The sequence below is a fragment of the Sceloporus undulatus genome, chromosome 9 (assembly GCF_019175285.1).
Source record: "Sceloporus undulatus isolate JIND9_A2432 ecotype Alabama chromosome 9, SceUnd_v1.1, whole genome shotgun sequence".
NCBI classification, from domain to species: Eukaryota; Metazoa; Chordata; class Lepidosauria; order Squamata; family Phrynosomatidae; genus Sceloporus; species Sceloporus undulatus.
In genome coordinates, this window is record NC_056530.1 from 36,426,630 (window position 1) to 36,447,571 (window position 20,942).

At 45.9% G+C, this 20,942-nt stretch overlaps 2 protein-coding genes across 4 annotated transcripts in view; one reads left to right on the plus strand and one right to left on the minus strand.

Annotated features, from left to right (window-relative positions):
* CRTC2 (CREB regulated transcription coactivator 2) overlaps positions 1-11,138 on the plus strand; it is a 35,636-nt gene extending 24,498 nt beyond the window's left edge. For both annotated transcript variants that reach the window (XM_042440580.1, XM_042440579.1), the window contains 8 exons: positions 435-464; positions 1,360-1,442; positions 2,058-2,107; positions 3,002-3,246; positions 4,811-5,319; positions 7,983-8,264; positions 9,535-9,775; positions 9,955-11,138. In XM_042440580.1, coding sequence (XP_042296514.1) covers positions 435-464; positions 1,360-1,442; positions 2,058-2,107; positions 3,002-3,246; positions 4,811-5,319; positions 7,983-8,264; positions 9,535-9,775; positions 9,955-10,163 — 1,649 coding nt within the window. In that variant the 3' untranslated portion in view covers positions 10,164-11,138. The remainder of the gene's footprint in view (positions 1-434; positions 465-1,359; positions 1,443-2,057; positions 2,108-3,001; positions 3,247-4,810; positions 5,320-7,982; positions 8,265-9,534; positions 9,776-9,954) is intronic.
* Positions 11,139-14,115: 2,977 nt separating this feature from the next.
* S100A6 (S100 calcium binding protein A6) overlaps positions 14,116-20,942 on the minus strand; it is a 9,838-nt gene continuing 3,011 nt past the window's right edge. The window contains exons 1-3 of one of the 2 annotated variants that reach the window (XM_042440222.1): positions 20,599-20,729; positions 15,150-15,315; positions 14,116-14,340 (exon numbers count right to left, since the gene is read on the minus strand). In XM_042440222.1, the coding sequence (XP_042296156.1) occupies positions 14,203-14,340; positions 15,150-15,287 (276 nt within the window). In that variant the 5' untranslated portion in view covers positions 15,288-15,315; positions 20,599-20,729 and the 3' untranslated portion in view covers positions 14,116-14,202. Of the gene's footprint in view, positions 14,341-15,149; positions 15,316-20,598; positions 20,730-20,942 lie in introns of those variants that run through there. The other variant, XM_042440221.1, reaches the window with a different exon arrangement.

The window sequence follows — 20,942 nt, forward strand, 5'->3', positions numbered from 1 at the left end:
AGAAAGATGTCAGTTTTCAATTTTGAAAAATGCAGTGGTGCAGCCCACCACAGAATTGGCCCTGGCAATGAAGGTGGTTTGTCATGCTTTGGGGTTGAAGCTGGTGTGTGGTTATGAGCTTTCTGGTTTCCTTACATCAGCTTGCCCCAACTTGGTACTCTCTGGGCATGTTGAACGACATCTTCCAACACATCCAGGGATTCCAGATTGGGCAAAGGTGGGGAAACTTGGGCCCTCTGAGTGTTGGCGAACTACCATTCCTATTAGCCCTCATTGTTTGCTGGACTGCAAGGACTGATGGGGGAAAGTGCTGAGCAATATCTTGTGAGGAGAGGGCTATATTTTCCAGCCTTATATGGCTTACTGGACCTTAAGTGCCACCAATACCTGGCTAAATTCCTCACATCAACCATGTTCTTTCTTCTTTTTTTAAGGTTACCTGGAGAATGACATGGATAGCAAAGGTAACTTGTCATCTGCTTTGGCTTCTGCTTGTCTGCCTTGGGGATTATGCAGCTTCTTTGGTAAACTAGTTTTTACACAGGTTTGACTAGATGACCGTAGGTGGACTGAAGGTTAGGGTATAATGTATTGACTTTAAGACAGGGCTTGGAGCCCTACTTGATAGCAGTGGGACAGTCCTACTGCTACTAACAAGCTTGCCAAGTGGGCTTACCAAAGGCACTCATCCTGGGTTATGTCATCTGTGATACTGGGGCAATAAGTTATTTGTTTGGTTATATTTTGAAAGTACTGTATGCAAAAGTCTACGTTTGCAGTTATAGGTTCAGTCTCCCTGTACTCAACTTGTATTACATTCTTCTGTTACCTGGGATTCCCAAGTGGTTCTTGGTTATTCATGTAGGCCTGTTACAGACAGCCAAAATAAAGCTGCTTCGAGTCACAGTGGAGGTAGGTGTTTCAATGATGCATGCGTCCTAAGAGTCCAGAAGCCACACAAAGCCACGCTCCAGTCCTTAGGGCTGGAGTGGGCTTTGGTGACGACTTCTGGACTCTTAGGACGCATGCACATCATCAAATACCAGACCTCCACTGTGACCGAAGCAGCTTTATTTTGGCTGTCTGTAACAGGCCGTAGTCTCCTGTTCTGTAAATGCTTTCCCTGGTTGTTTCCCAACCTCCTCCTTAAAGGTGAAAGATAGTAATGTTGTGATTAAACAAGTCTTCTTAAGGTTCATGCTTCCTTCACTTCTGGCATGCTGGAGTCTTAAAGGCTTCCTGTCTGTTTCCTAAGCCTAGTATTACTGTTTTTAAATAGAGAGGAGGAGGGTGCATACCACCAGGCTCCTGAATACTTTTGACCAGATTATTTTCTCTTCCCTTCCTGCAAATCTCTAGTGTTTCTTTTCCAAGTGCCTTCTATCGAAGAGAGTCTCATGGATGAAGGCAAGCAGCTGCTGAAGCCCTGGGACACCAAAAAGGTGGGCATAAGGACAAGTTGCCAAAAGTAGACTGGCCTCTTTGCAGTCAACAGTGGCCAGAGAGCTCCTGGAGGCAAAGATGAGGCCTGTTCAGGATGCAAAGAAAAGCAGAAGCATCAGTAATGCCTAAAGTATGGTAACAAAGAAAAGAAATAGAAAATCAAAGTGAGAAGGGGATGGGAAATACACAGAATGCAAACATGAGCTTGACATGTTCTTGGTTTTGATCTCTGAGTATCTAATGAGTGTTGTTGAAGGATTCAGAGTTGATGGGCCATGTATAGATGCTCAAAGATGTTCTAGTTATAAATATTGCCACAGTACACTGCGGGTGACTGTTAAGTTGACTGATAAGTGTTGGAAGTGGCAGAAATTTTTAGTCTGGATCTATCAGCTGTTTCAAAGTATAAACCTTATTGTGTTTGCTAAAATGTAGAGGGAGAGGGAGGGTGAACCCAGTGGTGCAACTTAGAGTAGCCAGGAAACCTTCTTATGTTTTCTGATGATGGATTCTTCTTGCAGGTGGGAGAGTGAGGAGCTGGTTTTGAAAGCAGAATTTTATTCTTCCTGAATCCCATTATTTATTTCCAGTAACCCCCTTTCTCTCTTCCTCAGCTCTCCTCATCTTCCGCTCGTCCGAGGTCCTGTGAGGTGCCTGGGATACAGTAAGTATTGGTGCTAAATTCCCGCCCCTCCCTAAATTCCTTTTTTTTATGTGTGTTAAATGAAGCCTTTCCTTCCACCAGAGACAAATGGCAATACATGCCTCACTGGTCTGTTCCAAATTCCTTCTCTGGAGTGACAGGGCTGGGTTTGGGCAAAGAAAGAGGAAGAGATCCATGTAATGCATGCAGGGGTGGGCAAGGTGCAGCCCAAGGTGCAGCCCATGGGCTGCAAGTGGTACCTAGTGCCCTCCGGGGGGGTTAAAAATTTGGGGCCTTCCTTTTAAAAGGAGGCCTCATGTGTACGTAAAATAGCCAAGCGTGGCAAAAATATGGAAAAAAAAGTCCCGGTCATTTTGGGGTAATTGATAGCCGATTAAAAACAAAAGAAAACTAAGGGAGGGGAGTGCAGCGGGATGTGGCCCTCCAATGTCTCTAAGGGCTCCAGCCACCTTGAATCTCATTTTGGGAGAAAGGTGGGATATAAGTCCCCCAAATAAATAAATACATAGGGGAGCATCGCAGGTCCCAGTAAAGTGAAGCAGATTCTGCCACTCCAGATTACAGGCAGCAAATGCCATTTGTATGAGTGCTCCCTATGGTTTCAAACAAGAACCAAACTAAACTCCTTTTCAGGTAGGAAGCTAGCTCACAAGGGAAATTCTAAGGTTACTAGTTGTGGGGGGAAATGGAGAAAAGTACTCTAAAAAAGTGCTCTTCTGTTTTTAAGAAAATTATTTTCCATGTGCTGATGTGGCACAATCCATGCTAACATCTCAGTCCCCTGTTCCTGTTGGGAGACCTGAACAAAATACACAACCAATTTGGAATGTAGCAGATCCTTCCGTCCTTCCTTTTCTTTCTTTCTGCTGAGATTCTTCTTTGTCTTGTTTTCAGCATCTTCCCATCCCCGGACCAGCCTGCCAACCTGCCTCTGATTCCTGCCGCCATGAACACGGGGGGCTCCCTCCCTGACCTCACGAACCTGCATTTCCCGTCTCCACTGCCCACAGCTCTGGACCCAGAAGAGTCGGCCTATCCTAGCTTGAGCGGCGGAAGCAGCACCAGCAACTTGGCAAACACCATGACGCACCTGGGCATCAGTGGCAGCATGGGGCTTGGTCCCGGCTATAACTCGCCAGGTGAGGTTTCAGCAGATGTGCAGGAAATGCAGGGTTGGTGGGTGACTGGGCCTACAGAATGGACAGAGCCAGTGAATAATCACAAGATGGCCATCCGTCAAATGTCCAGGAACAACGCTGAGATTGATACAGAAGCAAGAAACCTGAGGCCCTGGTGTCTGAAACCCAGTGCTCCTGGGGTCTCGGTTTCTATTTCCTGAGGCAGCTGTGCCGTTTTCTTTCTCCTGCCATCATCATTCAGTGACTTCATAGCTTTTGTATGTCTCTCCCCACTATTCTGACAGGTTGGAAGGCCTCTCCTAAGGTGGAGCAACGTTGAGCTGAAAAACGTGAATGTTTTTGGTCCCACACTTTTGGTCCCTGCCTTCCAAAGGAATGTCCCCCTCCCCTAAGAACGTCTCTGAAACTGAATGTGGCCCTGGGGCTGAAAAGGGGTTCCCACTCCTTTTATAAATATATACTCACACCAACCTGTACATTGTTTAAAAAAATAGCTTTTTAGGGGTGAGCTGCAAGCTCCACATTTCCTACTGCTGTATTTTTGTGCTGAGCAGAGGGACAGAGGCTCCACCTGCTCTGGTATCCTTCTCTGTTGTGGGTTCAGAGGAGTTAAAAAACAGTCTCTCTCCAGCCTTCTCACTCATGTGCCTGTGGTGACCAGATGAACAGTTAAATTCAAAGGCTTGTTAAAATTACGAGGAGTTGCCAATGACTAGCCTGTTGCCAGTGAGCATCTCGACTGCAGGGCTTCAGAATATTGCTTCCAGTGGGACTAACAATAAGGACTGTGTTTTTTCTTGTTTGGACCTGTGATGGTGAGGCATGGAATTGGAAGGCCCAAGAAATTAGGGATGGCAAGAAGATTCTAGAGATGGGGTATGGTTCGTTGTTTTTCAAGGGGGACGTTAGAGCGACGTCACATCACTTCCACCAAATCCTCCACCAGCTAAATATCTGATTCTGAAGTTCTGTGATGGCCGGGTATATATATTTTTTCATTGCTGCCTTCCTGCCACTTTTGAAGCTGGGCCAATGGAGGATGAAACCTTACCCATGCAAAGCACATGGCTTGTCGCTGAATTCTGGCACACCTCTGGATGTTGTTGTGGGACATCCCTCCCCAATTCTTTCTTTTCTCCCCATCCCAAAAAAAATATTAATGGTGGGGAGGTACAACCTCTCTTTTTTTTTTGGAGGAGTGGAGAATAAGCATAGGTGTCTTGAATTTGGCCACCATGTCTGCTCTTGGGCGGTGAGGGTCTCCCTTCTCCCAGCCTGTTTTCTCACTCCTTGGAGCTTCACAGCTTGGGAAATTGGCCTGTCGTTTCCTTTTACTGCTTAGTTATTTGTTTTTTATTTATTTCATGTCTATGCCACCTTTCTGCCACAAAGGGACCCAAGGCGGCCCACCGGATGTGCGCCACAGGGCAGGGGGTGCTTCCTGTTTCCACGGGGGACTGTGTTGTGCGTCTTCTCCCTTGTTAGTCATTTTCCCTTTTTTTCATTCTTTGGTTTTTGTATTCATTTATTTATTTATTTCCTTATTTTGTTTTTGTCCCAACAGGACTGTGCTCATCTATGCAGAGCTCCCTCAGTAACCCTTGCATCCAGTCCTCGCTTAGCAATCCCTCGCTCCAGGGCTCTCTTAGCAACCCTTCGCTCCGCTCGTCCCCCAGCAGCTCTTCCATCCCTTCTTCCATGAGCAACCAGTCCTTGCCCTCCTCCCTCAGCAATCCCTCGCTCTCCTCTTCCCTCAGCAACCCTTCCCTCCCTTCCTCGCTCAGTAGCCAGTCGGTGCAGTCCGCTGCGGGCAACCCGGGCTTGCAGCCTCCCCCGCCGCAGCAGCCGCAGCAGCCTCAGCCACAACCTGGCTTCAGTGGTGGTGGTCCTGTCTCTTCCTCCGCTTCCTCCCCGTCAGCCCCGGCCGCTTCCTACGCCCCCCTGAACGCCTCTCCCCGGCGCAGGGTCGCCCCGCTCAGCCCCTTGACCCTCCCTATGGGCGGAGACTCCAGAAGGCAGCACCCAAAACAGTTTTCACCAACTATGTCACCCACATTGTCCTCCATCACGCAGGTATGCACGGGGCCGTGGCGGGCACTTTCCGGGCGCCCCTTTGGCGCTCGCTTTGGGCCGCTGACCCTTTCTCTGTGTGTTTGTGTTGGTGCGTGCCTCTGTGCGTTGATTCTTTCTCTCCCATCGTTCTGTTTTTCCATCTCATTTCAACTTAGAGGGGAGAACTTCAGGATGTCTGGTGGGTGGGTCGACAACCCATTTTTTAAACCCTCCTTTATCCTAAGACACAGCCAGTGCCTCCTCATATGCTTTTCAATTCCTCTGGTAGGCAACACCAGGTGTTTCTGGACTGCGGTTCCCATCAGCCTTAGCCATCCTAGCCAGTGGTAGATGATGGCATTTACAGTCCTGAAATATCACAGTTGCCCACCCTTGCATTAACCAGTGTTGAGATAGAGAGTGCCAGCTTCTGGGCTGTTGGAGGTACTTTCCAATGGCCTTAGTGCTCTTCAGTAAGCTACAATGCCCTTTCAGTTTACATTCTGATGTGTAAATGATATGTAAGGATTCCTGCTTGCCAAGAAAAGCTTCAGACATCTTCAGTCCTTATGAACTTTATCTGGGCCAGACAAGAATAGCTGAAGACACTTTACCATGTCCTCTCGTCTTCCTAGTCATATGTGGCTGTCTTGCTGTTTGTTCCAGCAACAGCTACTTATGAGTCAGCCAAGATCTTCAGTTGCCTTTAGCCAGAGAGTGAACCTTTATTGTCAAGTGAGCCATGCTCCTGAGTTAGAGGGGATTGTCTGTATTGGTTGTGGGAAGAAGAGAGAACTGGAGGTGGGAGGATGGAGAGGAAGGCTGGCAATTGGTCATAGGTTGAGATCGGATGGTTTAAGTCTGTCCACATCACTTCCCTTCTTCTTGCTTGCTTCTATGCACTGGTGCCCCTTTATTTGAACTCTGTCTGATAGCCAGCTCCTGACCCACACTTTGCCTTAATGTTCAAATAGGTTGGTATCTCCCAGATTGGGGGCCCTTCACACTATAGAATTATAGCACTGTGATTCCACTTTAACTGCTGTGGTTGTATCCTATGGAATCCTGGGCTTTGTAGTTTGGGGAGGCATCCAATCTTTTTGGTTGATGATTCTAAGGGCCCTTCCTACAACTGCAAGTTGCAAGATTCCATAGGATGCAGCCATGGCAGTTAAAGTGGAATCATAGTGCTGTAATTGGGTAATGTGGCTCATAGCAAGATTTTTAAATTTATATATACATATAAATATATATCCACTAGATGGCACAGTTGGGATCTCCCTCCCGTCTCATATCCATGCTAGGACTGGGGCGAGGAGAACAGAACGCAGTGGTAGTATCCTAAGTCAATTGTACCATTTTGAACTGTTGGTAAGAGAGAACCACTTGGGATGCTAAATAAAGAAGGAAAATTCCCTCCAAGCCTGTGTGCGTTAGATTTCCTATTCATGTACACTCACACCATGGTTAGAGTGACTAACAAAACAGAGACAATATTTTTAAATTATGGGAAGATGTCCCAGCTTTCACCTTTAGCTGCTTGAAAGGCAACCGGAACAGACTTTTCTGATGTGCCATCTGAGACTTTAAAGATGAGTTTATACATTATACATTAGGGATAGAAATAATACATACAGTAGGGACGGAAAGAATATTAATTCTGGTCTGTTTCCTGACCAAAAAGTGGGCTTCCAATTCCCAGGAGACTCAGTTGGGAAGAATAGCGCAGAGATGAGAATTTTCTGCAGTTTTTATTTGGTGTTTCCATACCCCAGATTATTTGGGGAAGTGATATTTTTGTACAGAATTTATATTTTTCACACGAAAGCTATTATCTCTCCCCACTCAACTGAAAGTCCATGTGTATTTCTGGAAGCAGTGGGGTTTTTTTTTGCATAGAAATTGAATTTTTGCATTCCAGTCGTGTTGCTTGTAGAAAAAACACGATTTTGTACAGAAAACTGCACGTGTTTTTGAAAGCTGTTCTTTTGCATGAAGAATGCAACATTTTATTTTCCTACTTAAAGCCTCAAGTCTGTTTCTGCACAGAATACTTTCCTGAAATGCTCCGTGATGTCCACATGCTGGCTGAAAAGTATTCGGAAATATTCATTTTACACGGAGCTGCAAGAAAACTGCAGTAATTTTTGAGCAAGGAGAAAATGCAGAAGCAGTTGAAGGGTAACATCCCTGAAATCCATATGTACATCAGTAGGTATAATGTTCTCACTGAGCTCTTGCTGTGTTGATCTTTGTGCTCACACTGAAGGGAATAATTCTTCTCTATGGGAAAGCATTCAGAAATGATACTCTCCACCTCCAGTCCAAAGTGGTACATCGCATCTTCTTTCCCACCCTTGCAGCTCTTTCTACTTCCATTTACTGCTTCTGTTGATCAGATTTTAGCCCCAGGTACAGAGAAACTGTGCCGTCAGTGTTGCTAGACTACATCTCCCATAATCCCCAACCAAAAGTCTGATGGGAAATGGAGTCCAGCAGTGTGTGGAGAGGTTCTTCAGTCCCTTAGCTATAGCCTGGCCATCAAATTTGGCTTGTTGATGGTGGGGAGGTCAGAGGCAGGGAGTGAGTGAGAGATGGGCACCATCCCTCTCCCCCTTCCTTTCCCCCACCTCAAAGTTGCAGACCCTTTGACTTGCTCCCTTCTGTGCCTTTTTCCCAACCAGGGGGTGCCGTTGGATACCAGCAAACTGCCAGCCGACCAGAGGCTCCCTCCATACCCATACAGCCAACCTGGCTTGCTTCTCCAGCAGAGCCAGAAGCCCCACCACCAGGCCCAGGGAGTTTGCCCTCAGCAAGTGCGCCAGGCAGCCCAGCACCAGCCACAGCAACACCAGCCACCGCCACCACCTATGCAGCCACAGTGTCCGTACCCGACGCATTACCAGCCCAATTCGATGTTCCAACACCAGTTCAACCAGCAGCTGGGTGATTTTGGACTGGGCAGTGTGAGTAACTGTACCTTGTGGCTTTGTTGTGCAGTGTCCTCCTGCTCTTGGCTTACTTAGCACAAGTGGTCATAGAATTGTAGAATTGGAAAAGTTCATGAGGATATTATTTTATTTATATCTAGTCCAGTGGCCTGCCATGTGGGAATTTACAGGTGAAGCACTCCCAAAAGATGGCCATCCAAAGGAGAGTTGACTACCCTCCAAGGCAGTCTGCTACTGAAGTGCAGGATGGTCTCTTTCACACAGTTATAGCAGTTTGATCGCATTTTAACACCTGGCTTAACAACAGTGCATGTGAAAGGATTCTGGGAATCTTAGCGGACCACAAGCTGAACATGAACGTGAATCAACAGTGTGATGCAGCAGCTAAAAAGGCTGTATCGATAGAAGTGTAGCATCTAGATTGAGGGAAGTAATTTACCACTCTATTCTGCTTTGGTCCGACCTCACCTGGAATGTCGTGCCCAGTTTTGGCACCACAATTCAAGAGGGGTATTGACAAGCTGGAACCTGCCCAAAAGACAGCGATCAAGATGGTGAAAGGTCTGGAGACCATGCCCTGTGAGGAGTGGCTTAGGGAGCTGCCAGCCTAAGTAGACAAAATAGATGGTCTAACGTAGTGTACAATAGCTTTCTGTATTCTCTTACCTACCGATGAATCTGGGAGTGGTGTTTGGGGCCTTCTTGTATGGACCTCTGGGAGGTGGATATGGAGTCAAAGACTGTCCCCATTCCCTTGCTGCCATTCATAACTAGCAAATAGTATTACGCTGAGGAGGCTTGATTTGTGGTCCCCCAGAGTAGTATGGCCATGGGGCTTCCTCATTTGATGTGGTCTTCTTAGTGGTAGTCCCTGACTGTGGAATTAATTAATAATAAATGATGAAACAAGTATCTTAGTGGGGCTTTAAGATTCAAACTAATGAAAGAGTTAGCACATCATATGCCAGACATAACTGGTTGAAAAAGAAAGCTTAGGGGATGACAGAATCAAATGACAGAAAATGTTTTCTTTTTCTCAGCTACAGTTTTGCCTGACACATAATGTTCTAATGTGTCAGCGTATGGTAGATTTTGACATCACACTTTTTTAAAGGATTATTTCCCCACTAGCTCTTTGAAGATGGCAGGTCATATAATATATTGCATAGATTACACATTCCAGTGTGTGATTCCGTTGTGAATGATCATTTTATTATTATATTGTGACCACAGCTGCTTGCGCTCTTGTGTACCTGCCCAGGCTAAACCATTCTGCTTCTTGCAGTTTGACCAGTATGGCTTCGTTGACAACATGACTGGAGGCTTCACGTTCAACAGCAATTTCATGGACGACCTGGGTGCCTTTAACTACTCCCAAGGCGACAACATGGGCCAGTCGGGAGGTGCGGGGAGCAGCACCACCACAACCACCACCAGTGGCAGCACCCACGACCCCCACCTGCTTAATCGCCAGAACCTGAGCAACTGCAACCGCCACGGCCCCATACCCAACATCATTCTCACAGGTAATGAGAAAACCAGGAGCAGAGTGGATTGTGGATATCTTGCTTACAATGTATGTGTATGTGATCAGTCCAGGGGTGGGAGGACTGGGGTGGGCTGCATTAGGAGAGGACACATCTCCTAAAATTAATGGGGAAATTTCCTTATCTGGCCCTGTTTTCCCTTCCTTCCATCCCTCCAGGGGATTCTCCACCCGGGATCTCCAAGGAGATTGCCACGGTCTTGGCGGGTATGCCCGGATTCGAGATGGACTCCTCTTCCCTGGGTTTGGACGAGGACCTGAAGATCGAGCCGCTCACCTTGGATGCGTTCAACATGCTGAGCGATCCCTATGCCCCACTGACTGACACGGCTGTTGAGGATTCCTTCCGCACCGACCGGCTCCAGTGAAAGGGAGGGAGAGGGGACCTGAAGCACCCCAAATCACCCCCATCCCACCACCCAAGAGGAAAGGACCTTCGCGAGCCATGGAAGTAAACAAAAAGGCCAGCTCTTGCTTCCCATACTCCGGGTGATGGAGACCACCCTAGGCCACCTCCTTCCTGAATTCGCAGTGCCCCTCTCTTCCCTAGAGACGTCTGTATGGCTTGAACCTTCCTGGGGCATTCTGGGACTGGACTTGGCAAAGGGCAGGAACTAGCCTGGGTTAATGGGAGACCAGAAGGGGTGGGTAGGAGCGGACAGTCGCTCTTGCCCCACATATCTCTTGGCAGTGAGGGGTAGTAAAGCCGGAGCTCTGAGAGCTTTGAGCCCTCCAAAGATAAGTGGGAGAAAACGGGACGCGATTCAGGAAGTAACGTTCCAGCACGAGGGATGGGTGCATTTGTGAATCTGAGGCACGACGCTGCCCCGTCAGTCCCAGCCATTTCATTGGCCCTGCAATTTGTTCCTGTGTATATTTTAATTTTTTTTACACCTCTGCCAATAGCTAGAGACCTTCGTAGTGTGGAAGAGAGCAGCGGGGAAGGGAGGTGGGTGCGAAATCCCTGGTTCCTTTTTTTGTTTGTTGCCTAATCATGATTCTGTACATAATCCCTCCCTCTCTCCTCATCCCCTCATCCCTTTGGAACTGCCGTGTACATGGGAGGAAGAGGGGAAGTGGAAGTCTCTTGTAAAGCACTTGTAACTTTGCATTCTTATTGTTGTGAGGTCAGCTCCAGCATCTGAGCTTGAGCAGGAATGGGGCGGGAAGGAAGGGGACAGGGACCGATGAAAAACCGTGGGGTTTTAGGGAGAGGACAAGGGGGCAGCACTTACCTCCTTCCCAGTCCTTTCCCTCCCTCTCCCTCCCGCTACAGAGGAGATTTTTTTTTAAAAAAAGAGTGATTTTATTATTATTTTTTAAATATATGTTAATTATAACGATGTTGCGTTCCTTCTCTTTTTGTCTGGTTCGGGGCAAGCGGGTAGTGTGGGACTCAAGAGCAACAGTCTCTGCTGGATTGGGAGCACTGACCCAACTGTTTCCCCCTCCAGCCCTAATCTTGGTTCTAAGAGCCCCATGTCCCTTGAGAAGCCTGTAAATACAACATGGAGACAACGGTTATCTGCCGTGGTTTTGTTTTTACAGGGTTGGAAGTACAGTAGCTGAGTTCTGGAGCATTACTTCCTCGACAGAAAATTGGGTGCTAGAGATACAAATAACATGGGATTGATAAGGATAGGTTACTGCATCACATAAAAAGAAAAGGAACTCATCTTCCCTCCCATAGTTATTGCTTCTGGAAGCAGCTGCTGTTTACCTTGCCTGTTGTAGGTAGACATACACGGCTATAGCAGGATTGATAGAACAGAATCTTACTTCCCCCCAGCTTTTATGGCATTTATTGCAGACTTGCTGCAATCCAAGACTGTCAGGTCTGTGTTTTTTCTAACTCCCATTCTTCCAATGCTGACAGTGCTAAAAAGAACCCCAAACCAGCTAGATAGGGGTTAGGTCAGTGATGGCAAACCTATGGCACACGTGCCAGAGGTGGCACTCAGAGCCCTCTCTGTGGGCACATATGCTGTCGCCCTAGCACAGAGTTTGCCAGAGTTTCTTGCTAGAAAGCCAGAGGGACGTGGCACTTTGCAATAAATAAGTGGGGTCTGGGTTGCAGTTTGGGCACTCAGCTTCTAAAAGGTTCACCATCACTGGGTTAGGTCTTCTGGGAGGCTAATGCAGACCCCTAGTTTCTAACAATAGTGGGCTTCCTTAATCCAAAGCATTAGATAACTCACACTCAAGATGAAAGATTGCTTCATATCTACAGCTGCATGGAGTGACACCATGCGCCATGTAGTCGAATACTGTTAACATTGACTGGCAGCCGTTGAAGTTTTCAGGCAGGGTTTTTGTTGGTTTTGCTCGAAGGTCTATGGTGGTCCTTCAAAAAACCCCAACTGGGCCTGCTTAGCTTCCAAAAGCAAGAATGTTTTGGGTTGCATGGTTGCAAATGTAATATCCCACCTAACCCTTGGTGATGCTCAGTTCCCCATTTTGCAGGTGAATAGAAAAGGGACCCACCTCTAGCGTTGTTGGGCTTTCAGAAATAGCAAGAAGGGGCAGTCAAAATTTGTGACTTGTGCGTCACCGTCAGGAAGGTAGCTCTGAACAAGTTTGTGTTCCACCAAAAAGCCAATGGGAAACATTGAGTTTGGTTCACTTGCGTTTCTCTGTAAAGTTGACATACTGTTGGCATCCACCGATGACACGTGGCACACGTTTCTGTCTTTGTGAAGAGCCCACAAAGAAAATTATGAGATTTTTAAATTTGTGAGATCTTATTCAGTCTAGATAAAAGGATAAGCTTTCTTATTCTCAAATGAGGGACTCCTGGCAACTCTGCCCATATTGGAAGTTCTAATTTTGCATTGAATTGTGGACCAGGATGGAAAGAGAATTGAAATGGGAGAGTGGGCAAGGGTGCCATCTTCTGTTGCCAGGAGTGAAGTACATTTGGGATGGTAATTCCAGGTCCTGTCTGCATTATAGATCTCCCCATATATATGTGTGTGTGTGTTTATGTAGATCTATACATTTCCACCTTTGAGTGTTTTTGGGTGCCTTTGTGTGATGAACTGGAAGAACTGCACCTGGTTCCTATTGCTGACCATGCCCATTGCACTGTCGTAATGTGAATGCGAACATGGGTGGCTTGTGGCAAGCATATTCTGTTCAGTGATCCCCATTCTGTCTGACAGAACTTACTCTAGAACTACAGCCTTCCAGTGGGAAAAGAGTTCCCAAGTGAGAAGAGTTCCTGTGTTCCTAACATTGCTGTGCCATCCATTCAATAGATTTTTAGTCCATTTTCCCCACCAGGGAGCTCAAACCTCACCTCAAACAGATCAAACCCTACTCCTTCCTCCTTCACAACAGCCCTGTGAGGTAGTGTAGGTTGAGTTTGGAGACGATTTGAGCCTGGCTCCACCCAGCAAACCAACATGGTGTCTTTTGAATCGTTGCCTGAAATGGTATCCTCCCCACCTCTTACCCATTGCTTGTTTCCTTAAGCTCAGGGCAGGGAACCCGGGGCTCTTCAATGCTTCTGGACAACAAGTCCCAGTAGCCCCGATCATCACAGCTGATGTTGAGGATGATAGGACTTGCAGTCTAGCTCAGCGACCTGTTTAAAATATATATTTAAAATGCCGATTTTGGGTTTTTAAAACTGGCTGGATTGCAGTGCAGTGCTACTGTGGGAAGGCTTGTTTTTCTAAATTAAAACTGCAGCCAAGGAAGCCTTTTATAGCCTAAATACAGCTGTGTGGGTGGGACACCCTGTTGTAGGTGGTGATCTTGTCTTCTGCTGCTCTAGAGACTCAAACATGGAACAATGGATGCAAGCTATAGGAAAAGAGATTCCAGCTCAACATTCGGAAAAATATCTTGTCAGTAAGGGCTGTTTGACAGTGAAAAATGCTCCCTTGGAGAGCGATGGAGTCTCCCTCCTTGGAGGTCTTTAAACAGAGGCTGGATGGCCACCTGTCGGATATGCTTTGATTGAGAGTTCCTGCACGGCAGAAGGGGTTTCGACTGAATGGCTCTTGCAGTCTCTTCCAACTCAGTGATATTATGATCCATTATTGCTCCTGCCCTCCCCATGTATTGTGACTGCAGCTCCCACTGTTAGGACTGAATGGTCATGCAGGTCTGGGGATGATGGGAAGGGGTCGCCTTTGCTTTCCCTCTGAAGCTGAGAGCGTATGAATTGCCTAAAGTCACCCAGTGGGTTTCCACAACTGAGTGGGGATTTGAACCCTGGTCTCGAGTGTCATAGTCCTATGCTCAAACCACTATGGCACCGATTTTGTCTCCTTTCAGTTCTGCCAAAGAAAGACAACCCATGGAATGCCAGGCAAGCGTTACAAAATTTAATATATATATATATGTGTATATATTTTATTGGACATGAAACGGTCGATGGAAATACGACTTTCCAGATGCTCACTGGGATTTCAGCACCTCATTGTAAACCATTGCCATGGCACCCAAGAAACTGGCGTACTCTTTGAAGTTCACCTCCTGGTCTTTGTTGCGGTCCAGATCCTCCATCAGTCCTTGAATCTCTGCATCCTTCAGGTGCTAGAGGAGAAGGAAGAATGCCAAAAAAAAAAGCCAATGTTCAAGTTCCAAAATAATGGGCTGGGATGGTTTACATAACTTTAAAATGGGCCTTGGAAGACTTCGGAATAGTTAAGGATTTCCTATACTTTGGTTCGGTCATTACCTGAAATGGAGACTGCAGTCAAGAAACCAGAAGATGACTTGGGGTGCGTCTCTGCTGTAGAAATAATGCAGCTTGACACCACCCCAAAACATGTTATACTAATATTGTGCAGAATAAGTCATGCCCTCTTCTTTCTCTTGTGAGTGCAAACTTATTTTTGCACTCTTATTTGCAGCAATTGAAGCAAGATGAGGACAAAAGTGGGAGGTGAAGAGAGAAACCAGGACATTTTAAAACTGGCTGAAAAAGTGGGGCAGCGGAGGATTCGTCGGGACTCTCCCTGCCAAACGGATCATTGGAAGGCATTGAGTTTGCAAGACCTCAGCCGGATGGTCGGTGACTGCCATGCCTGAAAGCTTTGCATTCATAGGGCTATTGTAAGTTGATGTTGACTTGATAACACATAACACTCAGGCTGTTGCCACATTGCAAAATCACCCATTTCACTGTCCTGTTCCTGTTCCCATGCTGTGGGAATCCTAGGATTTGTAGTTTGTTGTGGCACCAGCGCTCTCTGACAGAGAAGGCTTAATAGTTCACCAAACTACAGACCCCCAAATCCCATCGCTTGGAGACAGGGCAGTCAAAGTGGAGTCAAACTGGGTTAACTCCGCAGTGCGGATACAGCCCCGACTGTGCAAAATGGACTTCTTTTGGTACTCACTGGTCCAATAGTCAGCTCATTCTGGATCAGTTCCTTCAACTCTTTCTTAGACAGCGTTTGCTTATCCCCTTCCTTGCAGGCATATTGATGGAAAATCCCAACCAGCGTGACAAGACATTGGTCGAGCGGCTTGGCCATTTTGGAGAGGAGAAACCTGCGAGTAGATCTGCAAAGAACGAGAGAACATAGTGAGGATGTTTACTCAAGGTTTGGATTTTGAATTATTTTAAATATTAAGACAACAAAAAGAGATTCCATCTTAATGTTAGGAAGAACGTTTGGATGGTAAGAGCTTCCCCAATGGGGAATGCGCTGCCTTGGGAGCGTGGTGGAGTCTCCATCTTATTACGTTTTGTTATATATTAAATTAAAATACATAAATATATACAAACAACAACCCCCCCAATAGACACAGGCACATACATACATACATAACAATACATATAAAAACAACCCCAAAAGCAAATGTAAACATCAAAGCTTCTTTAAACTACTCTTCCTCAATGCTTTAAACTAATATTTATATATTAATATAAATTATATAAATATAAATGATAAATTATATAATAATATATAATATTATATTAGAAATATATATATATATATATATATATATATATATATATATATATAATATTTAATATTTAGACTAATATTCATCAATATTAGAAGAGTGGGGTATAAATCATCATCATCATCATCATCATCATCAAAGCTTTAAGCTAACATTCATCAAAGCTTCTTTAAACTAATATTGCCTATAAATACTTCCCTCCTGGTTAGGTTCACCTTATATTCAATCACATATTTACTTTTCTCTTTCCAGCTGTAAATTTCTATGAGGACAACTATTATTACAATATCTTTTCCCATTTCCTACTTCATGCATACATCCTCATATACTTTCCTCTTCTAATTTCATTATCCACTTCACTATATTTGATTTCTATATATAACTGAAGCTTCTTGTACAATGCTTGTCCTTATTCTATGTTCTCAATTTATTTATAGTCTCAATATATAGAATATATTCTATATTCTCAATTCGAACATTTCTCTCTCTCTCTGATTTATCCAATTTCCCCCATATTTTTTTAAATCAGATCCCATTTTTTGTCTATCGATCATGACTGTTAGTCTGTCCTAAATTAATGCTGTTAGACTGTCCATATTCATCATCTCTCTTTATTTTAATTAACCGTTCTTCAATATTAGCAATTTCTCTTTTTCTCCAATATTTAGTGTATATAATTCTAGCTGTAGACACCATATATATATATATATATATATATATATGAACGTCCAAATTCTTTTCTCACTTCCTTTATGGTCTCATGAGTTGTGTTTAATAGAAACAACTCTGGGTCTCCATCTTTGGAGGTCTTTAAACAGAGGATGGATGGTCATTTGTTGGGATGCTTTGAGAGTTCCTGCATGGCAGAATGGGGTTGGACTGGATGGCCCTTGAGGTCTCCTCCAACTTTAGGAGTCAATGATTCTACCTTCCAGCATTTCATAGACAAAGAACTGGGATATGTGTAACCTGGGAAAGTCCTGATTAATTCTCTGCCTTCCCACTTTTTCAGATGCTTTTCAATGGTCTTGGTTCCTCTCTCCTCCTCCCGCCTTTGTCCTCTTCTTTTCAATCGCTTCTGCTGCAAGCTGAAAAGCATCTCAATTGAAAAGCATCCGAAAAGATGGAAAGGGCAGGACTTTCCCAGGCCATACATATCCTGGCTCTTTGAAATGCTGCAGGCCAGAATCATAGAATCCTAGAGCTGGAAGACACCCCAAGGGTCATCCACTCCAATGGACTACCATGCAGGAATACACTTTCAACACACTGACAACAGATGGTCATCCATCCTCTGTTTCAAAACATCCAGAGATGGAGATTGCAACTGCTCTGGGGGGAGAGGAAGGGCGAAATCTTGCCCTTCCCAGGAGGCTTGGTCAAAAGCAAACTGCTGCAGTCTCTCTTTTTTAATTTTCATCCCACAGGGTTTCCAATTAGAAATCCCAGGATTCCATAGGAAGCAGCCATGGCAGTCAAAGCAGGCTCATAGTGTGAGGGACTCTCCTATTCCAGATAATCGCAAGGTGTGGTCCGCTTAATTCAGGCATCGGTTGGCATGAAAATGAGCATTGCCTGGCGGGCAAAAGGAGGAAGGAAGCCTTTGAAGTCATTGCAAAACTTATCATTTTCAGTTAAAAAAGAAGAAGAGGAAACACCCTGCAATCAGACAGAAAGCAAGGGAGTGTCTTTTGCTCCAAATCTGATCGTGGCTCGGAAAAGCATTGGTTCCTGGGGATGATGGGCTTTGTAGTTCCCACACTTCAGGAGCAATAGGAATTTGGACATGCTGTTTTCTGCACCACCCCAAAACACCATAGACCCCTGTTTTATTTTGCAGAATTAAGTCCTGAGCTGTAAAGTTGTTTTCTTTTTGTCACTCCGAGATTCTCATCACCACTTCCAACACTTTTGACAACCATTTTTATTTAAATGTGAAAATTGTATACAATCGAAAGCGTCTGAATATTTTAAAATCAAGGTTTGCTATCTGGAATGTGTACCTTTTTGAGGGGAATATTTTCAAGCCGGGGATGCTTGAATCCGGGGATTAAAAGGATAAGGAGGGCCAAATGTAAGGATAAGGAGGGCCAAATATATATATATATATACTCTCTCTCTCTCTCCAAAAAGCAAATCTTGATTTTGCCATTTTAAATCAGGGACACCATTTTAGTGCCCCATTGCATATAATAGGGTTTGAGCATCTATGGATTTTGCTATCCATAGAACCAAACCGCAAGGGCCCACTGTACAAGCTGCGCCAGTTTCTTTTTGCATCCAAAGCAAACTTTCCTTGTCATATTCTGCCTGCAGCGTCGACTGTGGAAGCCACATCGTTGAGAAGAGACAAAGCTGGAGGGGACAACAGAGCCTGAAAGCCTGGGTTCGAATCCTCCTTCGGCTAAGAGGTGTGAGCAACTTTGGCTTAAGCGAGACCAACCTGCCTTGCAGGTAGTTGTGCAAGCATCCGGCTGAGTCAGGGAATCCATAAGCAGCATGGTAATGAACAACTAAACTAGGAATCAGTGTGGCGTAATGCTTTGAGTGTTGGATTACGACTCTGGAGACCAGGGTTCGATTCTCGCTCGGGCATGAAACCAACTAGGTGACCTTGCGTAAATCGCATGTGCTCAGCCTCAGGAGGAAGGCAATGGCAATCTTCCTCTGGACAAATCTGGCTAAGAAAACTCCACGATAGGTTTGTTTTAGGGCAGTGATGCCCAAACACTGGTCCTCCAGGTGTTTTGGACTTCATGTCCTAGAAGCCCCAGCCACCTTGGGGATGCTGGGAGCTGAAGTCCCAAAACCCTGGAAGGCCAGAGTTTGGACATCATGCTTTAGGTAGCACCATAAGTTGGAAATGACAAACAGGGCTGGCCATCTGTCGGGGGTGCTTTGATGGAGAGTTCCTGCATGGCAGAAGGGGGTTGGACTGGATGTCCCTTGGGGTCTCTTTCAATTCTAGGATTCCACAGAACACACAAAACCCCGAAATAGCTGTGAACACTAATGTCATACCAACTTTCCCCACCAGAGATCAGGAGGGAGTTGGAGAGAGTTTGGGTGCCAAGTGAACGTCGCAGCAAGGAAAAGGCAGCCAAGCATTGGGTGTGGGCAGGACAGGGCTCAGAAAAGTTGCTTGGGGGGACTAAACTCCCAGTATCCTCCTAGTTGGTGGATTCTGGGAGACGTGATCCATCAAAGTAACCTTTCTGGACTCTATGTGGGTGCATTGGAGTGGGATGGACCTTTGCCCATCCCAGAATCTGCTTTCTGCCAGCCTAGTCCCAGACTTTACAGAATTGAGAAACTCCTAAGGCGGGGTGGACTACGCCTCCCAGCTCCCCGGAGCAAAGGTGGGAGGAAAAACCCAGGATGCAAATTGTCTGGGAGGAAAGGCGACAGAAAACTGTCCCACCCACTGGAAGAACTCAAAGATAGCTGTGTTAGTCTGTAGAATCAGCATCTAGATCAACTGGTAGTAGATAGCCCCAAAAATTAAAACAGGCTAAACTCTTTGGACCACAGAAGGTTGTTAGCAGCTCGGTTCCAAGTAGAGGTATAATTAATGATGAAACTATTTTAATTGTTAATATTAATTGATAGTTTGTTGTGGGTTTTTAGGCTATGTGGCCATGTTCTAGAAGAGTTATTCCTGACGTTTCGCTGGCATCTGTGGTTGGCTCTTCAGAGAATGGTGACATGGAAGAGAGTAGGGTCACACAAATATATGTACTCCACTTACTTCCATGCCAGCATTCTCTGAAGGTGCCAGCCACAGATGCCAGCGAAAGTGTCAGGAAGAAACCTTCTAGAACATGGCCATGACTGTTCACCTGTCTGCACTGTCGCCACTTGGTTCGTTCCTGGAACAAAGTTGGGTGGCAAGGCGCCTGAAATCCACATCTTGAGTGCCACTCAAAATCCTTTGGTCGGCCGCATGCGGCCCCTGGCCATATGTTGTGCAGGCCGATCAGAGAGAACTTGCAACACCATGAGACCAACTGCAAGAAAAAGTTGTCAGCAGGGCTTTCATAGACTTAAGACCAAATGCTCCTGAGAAGTAGACTTAAGTCAGGAAAGCTCCGCTGCCAACTTCTTTCTGGCGGTGAGTCTCAAAGGTGCTGCAAGACCCAATGAGACAGTGAAAGGGACTTGATTTCTTACTTAAGGGGGGTTTTCTTTGGGGAGGATGGAGATGCCACCAGGGCTTAGGTGGGCCAAGGAAGGCCAAGCGTTGTTGGGGAGAATGCATCCCATGGGCCACAAATCCATTTTCATGGGGCCCCCCAGGACCTTCTAAATACAATATTTTTGGACCCACATGGTCTTCCCCACCAAGTTTCCCCCCTAAGATCATTTTTTTTGCCCATGTTTCATCAGAGGAGGTTTGCCATTGCACCTCCGATGCCACTTTTTACATGATGTGGACCGAACCTCGGGGCATGAATGAGTGTCCGGCCACACCCCAATGGCATGGCACTCTTCACATGCCTGGGAGCATCATCTGAATGGCAGAGCACAATTGTGCAGGGCTTAACTGCGAGCCAGGGCATCAGTTGCCTTTCCTTAGGTTGCCAACCCCACCTGGGACTCAGCCCCATTGAAGTCAGTGGGATTTATTCCAGAGGGGAGGTCTCAAGGACTGCATTGCTAGCCTGCAATCCTATGCATAGTCGACTGCAGAATTAATTTCAAGTAGTTCTCTCTCAGTCTCAGCCCAAGAAGCCCACTGAACTCAAAATCCTCTCTGAATAGATTGGAATAAACTGCAGTCTTAAAGTCCCTTGCAAACTACAATCCCAAAGCCCCACATCTGGCTCAGGGAACAACTGAGCAAAAGCCAAGGAGGAAACCCAGAAGAAGACTTACCAGATAGAAACTTCAAGGACTGGATCAATTTCCAGGCAGAGAGCAAAGGGAAGCAGTGAGGCCAAGGCACCTGGGGTTGGCTTTATATATAGGGGAGGAGGCTGGCTTTGGCAAACAGGGCTCCCATCTGAAAGATCACTGGAGGGAAAGGCCAGGAAGGCCCTCCCAGGCCCTCCTGCTTTCCATCTCTCCAACCCAGCTTGCTTTCTTTGCTGCTCCTCACTCTGTCCCACATTCCAGCACTTTACAAGGGCCCACCTCAGGGACAGAAACTTGATCCTCTTCTCTTTCTTCTGTCTTTCTTTCTTTCTTTCTTTCTTCCAGTACCATTCTTTTTTCTCTTT